General features: G+C 35.2%; 1 protein-coding gene across 1 annotated transcript; it reads left to right on the top strand.

Moving 5' to 3' along the window:
* Positions 1-253: 253 nt before the first annotated feature.
* LOC133328781 (tyrosine-protein phosphatase non-receptor type 23) lies at positions 254-4,290 on the top strand. The gene is made up of 4 exons (XM_061537326.1): positions 254-363; positions 3,064-3,246; positions 3,321-3,597; positions 3,662-4,290. Exons 1-4 carry the CDS (start codon positions 254-256, stop codon positions 4,283-4,285), a joined length of 1,194 nt encoding a protein of 397 aa, XP_061393310.1. The 3' UTR covers positions 4,286-4,290.
* Positions 4,291-10,181: the final 5,891 nt, after the last annotated feature.

Genomic DNA, 10,181 nt, shown 5'->3' with positions numbered 1-10,181 from the left:
TGTATATGTAATATACAATATAGTGGTATAGTAATTACAGTCGACTCCGCTTTACTGTAAGTCGCATAACTGAAAAATGTCGGATAAGTGGAATTGATTTCCTGCATCATTAAATTTTAGGTTAATCGCCCACAATTTACTCCGCATAAGTGAAACTTCGCATAACTGAAAATATCGGATAACTGAAATAGCTTTTGGAGTCAAATACTCCAATTTCCTTTCAAATCACTCCATATTACTGAAAATTGTGAGAATGAAGGATAATTACAAAATATTTTGTATTGAGGAATACACATCTTCAAAGCCCACCCTAACAGATATTTTGCTGCAATTAATGATTTTTCAACGTATGGAACGTATCAGGTATATATAAATTTGACGTCGAAGAACGTTAAGTTCGTTCGGCCAAACAATTTGGAAAATTCAAAAAATCTCCGTTCCGCATTTCTATATTTTATTACAAGTAACAAAGATGTACCAAAATATGTTACATAATATACCGTTCATAGGGGAAATGCGAAAACGACAAAATTAACAAAATTTTGAGGAGGTCCTCCACTTTTAACTACACTATGTTATTATTAAGGCCTTCAAGATGATAACCGAATTTTAAATAGGAACAATGTAAACATATGACTCTATAATTAAAAATTTTGCAAGGAAGAATGTTACTCATTTACAACCCCATATTACAGGCAAGTCAGCTATTAAAAAGACTTAAATCGGCTAGTATGAAACCTTACGCATAAAAATACTGTTCATAATAAAAATCCTTTGAGCAGTGAACATGTCAACCAGTTTCAATTTCTATCGTCTATTTTCATAAAATTAGAGACCTACGAATTCGATATGAACATGAATTATATCTTGAAAATGTTTCTCTTATAAGATGTTCGGATAACTGAAATTATTTTCAGTTAACCGAACTCCGCTTAAGTGAAAACATCGGATAACTGAAACAAACATCCAGATTTTTTCCGTTTCAGTAATGCGGAGTCGACTGTATTTCAATTGGATTTCTTTTTTGGATGGATTTGTATAAAATTGTAAGGCACTTGAAAATACTGTTTTCAAAAATAGAAAATAAATAAAATGATATTCACTGGGTTTCACAAGGTAGGCTTAGTTAAATTGTATCATAGCTCAACGCCTGGGATGCATAATCATCAAATTTGTCCAACTATGATTTAACATGCTTCGGAATGTTCGATTTAGGCCCTAGATACCAATTTTTTATCATTAAAGAAATTTTGCAATGCAAGAAAAATATGATAATCGCTTGGTGCCAAATCTGGACTGTATGGCGGAAGCTTCCGAAGTTTTTGGCGAGTCGCTGTAGCTAGCGTTGTCCTGGTGGAACACGACACCTCTCCTGTTTGACAATTCTGGCAGTTTCTGGTCAATTGCTATTTTCAAACGGTCCAGTTGTTGATAGTAGAGATCAGAATTTAGCGTTTGCCCATATGGAAGCAACTCATAAGAAGTAATCCCTTTCCAGTCCCATCAAATGCATAGCAGGCCGTTAGTCCTGGTTTTGGCCGCCGTTTTAAGTGCCTTTTGAACACGATCGTTTTCACACAGGTTTATCGCATGTGATCCATTTCTCATCTCCAGTCACCATCTCATTCCCTTTCGCCAAGGCTTGAATTGGATTGAAATTCAATACATCCTATTTTTTCTGTAATTGGCGTGGCACCCAAACATCGAGTTTCTGATTTAATACAGCTTTGTGAAAATTGTTTAAAACAGTTTTATGGTCGATTTTTAGCTCCTTGGCGATGTTACGACTGCTAACATGCCAGTCTACTTCGATCATTTCTCCGATTATATCGACATTTTCGACGACCGGCCTTGTGGATTTCTTTTTCCCCATCCTAGAAGTACCAGAAAAAGTGAATCAGTAGTCTACTATGAGCAATCTTTGGACCAAATCAAAGTCTGATACTGAGAGGGTACCAGAAAAATCGGCCAGGTCATCTCCATACTCGAAGTATGTTTATTAAATATATTGCTTAAAATAATTTAAGATTTATGATTTTTCGTAGATTAAGAAAAGGATAAATTCTTCCTGTACAATACATAAGGAAAGTAGAGGCAATTTGAAATTTCTGTTGTACGGAAGTGAAAATAATTTGGTACCTAAATAAATTGAATTATTTAAGAAACGGCGTTGCAAACCAGTGAGCTGAGCAGTATAGTTGGACAGTGCCGAATATATGATACAGTACGCAACTACCACTGAAGTCTAACCCTAAATAATGACCGGACATTATCAAAACAGCCATTCTCAATAGTAGACCAGAACCCTTTAACCTTGAAAAAAATTGTGATATTCTGTTTATAATTAAGCCCTCTATACAGACTAGAAAACCTGACAAAACTAACATTTTCGAGCCATTTCATATATATACGCCTTAGAATGAAAATTTTGTAATTTTTCACAAAAATGTCTGGGCTCGCTAAATATTTTGTAATTTTTCACAAAAATGTCGGGGCTCGCTAAATATTGACCAATCATCATGAAAATAGTCATTCATATTGTTCCAGGCTCCCTTCCTCGTGCAAAATTTCGTGGTGTTCGGGTCATAATTTTACTCTGTGGAGCGACCAGAGAGACAATTTCATAGACAGGCGGATGGACACATGTCTAGATCATCTACTCAGATATTAGAGAATATTTTGCAGCGTTACAAACTCTTGGGACACACTAAGCTGTAATACTCTTACAATACAGTTATGTAGCCTCCACATATCTGTAGTGTCAAATTAACTCTATTTGGTGTGTCTTATCTGGTTCTTAGTGAGTTAGAAACGTATTGGGTAATTATATATATATATATATAGTAGAGTTTTTATATATATTAGAGTTTTATCCGATTTTCAGTATTAAATCCTTCAATAGAGGATCCCTAATGCTACGGCATTCCTCTAATGCAATATTCTCAAACGTTTGTTTTTTACTTCAATTTGATATGAGTATTCATTTCGTTAAAAATATTACAGCAAAAATAATTTATTAATACTTAAGCCAAACACCGAGTTTTTATATTAATTTCAAAACTTTTTTGCATTTCAGCTTAAACGTTTGCTGATATTATCGCTATTGTGTGCCACCACAGTCTGTGCGCAAGATTATCAAGACTATCAAGAAAACACACCAAGACCTGCACCCATAAGACTGCGACCGAATACGGCACAGGAAGTGCCAAGACCGACACCGGTACCTATTCTAAAACAAATTAATAAGTAAGCAGACGAAAATTTTATTCAAATCCAATCTTATGCTATTGACAAATTCCGTTTCATTTTTTACATTTCAGGCACAATGAGGACGGTTCCTATACATATGGTTATGAAGGTGCTGATGGTTCTTTCAAAATAGAAACGAAATTGGCCACTGGCGAGGTAAAGGGTAAATACGGTTATGTAGATGAGACGGGTAAAGTGCGTGTCGTTGAATACGGCGCCAACAAATATGGTTTCCAGCCATCCGGTGAGGGTATAACTGTGGCACCACCCACATTAGTGGATGAAACTAGGCGTGAACCCGAACCAGACTATGAAGAGGAACCCGTTAATAGGCCACAGAGACCACAGGTGAGATGAAACAATGACGATTAAGGGTTTATTTATTTTATTAAATATATGTCCGTCTTTACAGCGCATTAACCGTCCTCAACCCCAGTATAGACCAGCTCCTCCACCACCGCCACCACCTCAACCACAACCTCGTCCCCAACCACAATATGTTCAATATGAGGATGAAGAATCAGAACCAGAGCCACCACGCAGACCCCAGTACGTCCCACAAAACATCCCAGCTCCCAAATCTGTAGGACCTGCTCCTCCAAGACTTCAAATCCCCGGAGCACAACGTACCACAGATGTTGTTTATTCACCAGTCCCAAAGATAGCACGTCCCGAACCCGATTATTCACAGAGCACATCATTTGGTGATGGTGGCGCATCAAATCTTCGCATTTCGCGTCCCGTCTATGCTCCAGCACCAGAGACTCCATCTCCATCCAGTGCTCGTGCTCAAGGTTTTCTGGGACCAGCATCTGGTGGCCGGCCACTTTTGGAACCATTCCAATTTGGACCCTCTCCAGCACCGCGACCAGTACCACAAGCCGTTCCCGTGCAACAACCCCGCTATCCTCAGCCTCAACCACAAAGTCGCAGTAGCGGAGGTGGTGGTAGTCTGCTAGATCAGTTAGCGCGTGATTATGCCCTTCCCGAGGGAACATCTCAGCCATTGCACGACATCTCATTTGGTTATTATTAGACGCGGGAGGACTCCGTTGTGGGTGGTTGACGCTGATCCGTCGGTCTTGTAGAGTCATCAAAGAGATTTTATGTTGTGTTTACAGTTATTGAGTTAAATAATATATGTTTTTTTTTAATGTAAGTTGATCATCAATACTTTTTGTGTACGAGACAAAACAACAATTCATTCAAAACAAAATCCATTGTTTATTCAATAAAGTATTTTGTGTGGACTTTGCCATTTTTGTGGTGAAATTAAAATAGAAAATGTGTATAATTATTTTCACCATGCGGTCTAGAGGTCATCATATCGGTCATAACTAGGCTCAATGGATTCATACCATGCTTAACGTTTTCTTCGATTATGTTGCGTTGTACATTATGACCTCTTGGCGAATGTTCGTCCGTCTGTGTGTCATTCGAAGAGAAAGCAGTTTTCTTACGAACGTTACCCATCATAATATTTCTTCCCAACTTAAATCAAGCTCGAAGAATGAGAACATCGGTCCATTCCTTCTGGTTAATTTTAATTTTGTAATATCATGCGAACGGAATATCCGATTTGAACCAAACTTTACATAACCTAAGGTTTTCACCTACCCTGTATAATGTTGTAAATCCTGTAAATAAGTGAGCGCAGCAGTATAGTCGGACGGGCTGACCATATGATATCCTACACAACTACCACGAAAATCTAACTTTCTGCCGTTCTATATTCTGAGCCTGGAAATATTTCGCGGTATTTGAACCCTCTTGACCAACTATAGGTCAACAGCTGGTTGCTTTTACCTCCGGAATATTGACCGACATCGTCAAAACAGCCGTTATAAGTATTTGGTCAGATACCCTTCACCGTGTAAAATATGTGATGTTATGCATATTATAATAGCCTCTAGAAAATAAAGTTTTTGGTTTATTCCACACCTAAATGTAGAAAATACTAAAAAAATGTAAAATATTAATACTAAACCATTAGCGGAGCATAATAGTTGGACGGGGCCGACCATACGATACCCTACACAAATACCACGGAACTCTAACTTTCTGCGGATGTTTATTCCGAGTCTGGGCAATATTTCGTGATATTGGCACCCTCTTGCCCGAATAGAAGTCAATAGCACCTCTTTCTTACACTGAACTATTTTTCGAATATTACTAATATTCAGTTCAGCTCTTCTAATTACTTGTCCATATTCCCTTCACCGTGGGTTGTGATGTTCGGCTGATAATTGTGGCCGATATATCGAGTGGAAAAAAGACACAAAAAATATTTTTTCGTTCCACTTCATCCCAAAATTATTATCTGATCATCACCGAAAATTATAGGCCTTGTCCTTGAACTCCACTGGAACCTCATGCAAAATTTCAAAGCGATCATGAATTACTAAATAATATATATGAACACAGATGTCTAGATCGGCTCACCTAATCGAGATATGACGATCGGTATACTTAAAGTATTTCGCGGCGTTACGAACTCTTGGGGCGACCTAAACATAAACTTAAAACATAGCTTTATAGGGTATAAATACTCCACCACGGCACTAGACAATAATTACGTAGACCTCCGCAAATGTCTTTATTGGATTGGAATAAATTGTAAGTCAAATAAAACTCGCACATAATTATAAAATAAATTGTTTTTATTGTTTTTACAAAGGATAATACAAAAAGTAATTATTATTATTATGTAACAATAATATATAAGGATGATTGCAATAGGAAACTGGATGCAATAAATACTTAACTCGTAACGCACGAACTGGAACAGGACTTGAGACTGGATAGGTAATAGGTGTCGAGTCGATATGTAGCACTTAAATATGATTTTACCATTCCTTATATAGTTTGCTTTAATACTAAAATCGCCAAACAGCTAAACGTAGTTATCTCATGGCATAAACATGTTGCATACTTTTAGGCTTAACACTAAAATGTCGATGTTATCGTTGATCGCACTAATCGGATCCACAAACCATGCTAAATTTATTTATAATTTTATGATTAGATAAATTGTATTGTAGATGTGTTCGAAAAAAATAAGGGGATTGGGAACAGCAGACTTCTGGAACTGGAGTGCAGGGAATTGTTATTTATTGATAGAAATAAGCTGAAATAGAAAACATAAAGAATATTATGTTTATTGATTACTTTAATTGGTTTTTAATGTTGCAAATAGTTGTTGTACATATATATTAAATAAGATTTGATTACATACTTAGATGAAATTTTACTAATACATATAAATAAATTATTTAATCTTATTTTTGCAAGGTTGGAGACAAGTAAATATTTCAAATATATTCATATAAATTAAAGTATCATGCTTCGTAGCCTCCACGTTAACATAAATTTAGACAATTCAGGGCAATTGAGGCCTTATCCCTAACACAAAAGTATAACAAATTCAAAAAATTTGTCAATAATGATGAAATCAAAGTTAGTTTCAAAGTTCATGCGAATCAAATTTGAATTTTCATTTTGAGTTATTTATAACAATGTATGTTTTATGTATAGGTCTTTCACAACTCAATGTTCAGTCCATAAGAGCTACGTACAATAAACAATGTTGGACTATAAAAATAATAATAATGAAACATATGAAATCGATGAATTACTGTACTTGAAGTAATTATTGGCAATGCCAAAAATTATGCGTTGGTGTTTGAACCGTGGAAAATTTTAATATATTCGAACTTAGTTTAACAACTACCTTCAACATCAATAATACACAGCATACTTTTAGGATTACTGAACTTTTCACAATTTCGCAATATTGTTACGTTCAGCCCGACTAAAAATGTCGCCAAGGAATTCAATAACCCGGGAAAACAAATATTACTAAATATGGCGCCACTAATGAAAAAAGTGTGCACAAGATGCTAAAAATGATCTTGTTTGCACTCTTTGACGAGAAAATCAATTTGTAAAGGAAGATATGTAATTATAATGAAAATATTCTTTGCAAAATCGAAAAATAGATTTTAAGTTTAATTTTGCAAGATAACTACATTTTTTTCGTTTTGTTGTCTCAATTTCGCGTGGTGAGAAACTTGGCATACAGTCGAATTCGGTTAAGCGAAAACACCTAATTTCATAAAATTTTTTTCTCTTAAGCAGGATTTTCAATTAAAAGAACTTCGGATAAGCGAAACTCGTTGCGCTTAAACGAAGTTTTCAAACAATATCTAAAAAATCGTGAAATTTATAAATCATATTGTAAAATGAATTGAGTAAGATCTTCTTTTTTTCGTAGACATTTGATTGGAAGGTTGAAAATATGTGCAAGAAAAGTTTAGGGTTGCACATACAAATTTTAATGAAGTTCGTCGCCATTACAAAAATTATATTTTTTCTCTTAAAGGGTGCTCGTTTAATATATGTTTTTGAAACAATTAACCAGTTTTTCTTTTAAGCGAAGTAAAATTAAAAGTTTCAATAAACCGATTTTTCTATATATATATATATATATATATTAGTTTTAGTTTGCTGTTTGTCGTAAGCTGTTAGCTAAAAAATCTCAAAAACTAATACAAAATTCGAATAAATAATCTACATAGGAGTCGCTTAATTTTAAAGTGGTTCAATTCCATTTTTCTTTTATGTATTAAGATATTTAAATGTTTGGTTTGATTTGTTTTAATAATAATGTTATAAGAATTCCATTATAATGTTGAAAGAATTCCATTATTAACATCAAGATAAAAACCAGTGAGCGGAGCAATGTAGTCGGACGGGGCCGTCCTTCACAACTACCACTGACTAGGGATAAGTAAATCGACTACTCGATGAATCGACTTTTGATCTTTGAAGAAATCGCAAAGTCGATTTTTCAAGATCGACTTTAGACTTTCTTCGTAAATACTTGGTTTATTATCACAAAACCCAATTTGCTTAAAAATTACACATTCCATAACTTTATATTATCTGTTGACAACAATTCGTATAAATATCGAATTTTTAGTCGATTTTTGGATTACTCGGTAAAAGCAGAAAATCGATTTTGAACTGGTTTTACAAAATCAAAAAGTCTTAAAATAGAATTTTTGTTCAGAGGATATATTAAAAAATCTAAAAGTCAATTTTTGCGCTCGTCTACTTATTCTGAGCCCTGGCAGTATTTTGCGATATGTGCACCCTTTCGACCGATTAGGGGTCAACACACACAAATCGTGGTTCATTCGACCAGATAAATGTTGACCTTGATAATTATCGATCTATCATTCTATTGTAACGTTTGTGATATCCATGATAAGACAAAAATAAATTTTTGGTCCATTTCATCCTCTAAAAGTCATAACCAAAAATTATAGGTGTCGTCCTTGGTCGGAATTTTGTGTACAATTTTGAAGCGACATTTCCGCCATTTTTTAGTATTGTTATTTCCACCCTAAATAACAATACTAAAACCATATCTTAACAAAAGGCACCTTCAATATTTGCGTATAACCCCTACAACCAGGGACATACAACATTTAATTTAAATGTCAACCACTCCCCTTGGGTACACTGTCATCTTTTCTGGGCTATATCCTTAAGGATTATACCTACGATCAATAACCGGGTACACTTGTATCTTTTTTGAATAAAAATGCTGTATATCCCAATATTTGGATCAAATCTTCAGGAATCATTCTTGAGGTATTTTTACCCATAATTCAAGAAAAAAATTTAAAAATTTTCCATATGTATAATACCTCCGCTCTTCCAAACGAAGAAGAATACCTACAGTTCTCCTCTAGAATGAATAATACCTGCAGCTCTTCCACAGAAAGAAGAATACCTGCAGATCTTCCAGAGCTTTTCTATAGGAAGGAATTAGAGCTCTCCTATTGAAAGAAGAATACCTCCTGCTCTTTCAAAGGAAGAAGAATACCTGCAGCACTTCCATAGGAAGAAGAATACCTGCAGGTCTTCCACAGGAAGAATAATATCTTGAGCACTTCCACAGCTTTCCTGTAGGAAGGAATTAAATTAAGCTCTCCTATAGGAAGAAGAATACCTCCAGGTCTTCCATAGGAAGAAGAATACCTGCAGCTCTTTTACAGGAAGAAGACTCCTGCAGCTCTTCCACAGGAAGAAGAATACCTGCAGCTCTTCTACAGGAAGAAGAATACATGCAGCTTTGCTATAGGACGAAGAATACCTCCAGTTCTCCTATATGAAGGAGAATACCTACAGCTCTCCTATAAGAAGAAAAATACCCCCAGCTTTCCAAAAGGAAGAAAATTACACGCAGCTCCCCTATAGGAAAGAATGAAGAAACCCTGCAGCTCTGATATAGGAGGAAGAATACATCCAGCTCTCCTATACGAAGAAGAATACCTCCAGCTCTTTTTTTTGTAGGGATATTATTTAGGTGTTTCTCAACCCAACTGTCGACCTAGACCATCAGGGCGACTCGTGGACGTCAGTGGAAGTTTTCGTTTGGTGTACAGGGATTAAAACAATGATTTTTGTCCGTTATTTTCAAATTATTTCGGCATGTAACCTTTTCTATAATCGAATTGAACAGATTTATTACAATTCTAAATTGACTTACATATCGTCAGCTAAAATGCAAAAAGGCGTAACTAACAAAAGCATATTTGTGTAGGAGAAGCAAAAACGGATTTGAATGAAAACTATAAACATGTCATGTGAAATAAAAAAGTATGCCCGGCAGGGTGATATTGCATATGACGAATAAGAGACTATAATTTTTTTATATATATATAGCACTGTTATTCATTTTAAAATGGGATTATCATGTTTAAATGATAATCTATCTAAAAAATCATAGTAATTTCGTTATAGCTTTCGAGTGTGTTAAGCTTTATAAATTATTTTTTGTAGGGATATTATTTAGGTGTTTCTCAACCCAACTGGAAATTTTTGTAGACCTAGACCATCAGGGCGACTCGTGGAAGTCAGTG

This window comes from Musca vetustissima, unplaced genomic scaffold, assembly GCF_032173495.1.
Source record: "Musca vetustissima isolate MV318-11 ecotype Yass unplaced genomic scaffold, APGP_CSIRO_Mvet_v1 utg18749, whole genome shotgun sequence".
Lineage (NCBI taxonomy): Eukaryota > Metazoa > Arthropoda > Insecta > Diptera > Muscidae > Musca > Musca vetustissima.
This window is presented reverse-complemented; position numbering and strand designations above follow the sequence as displayed.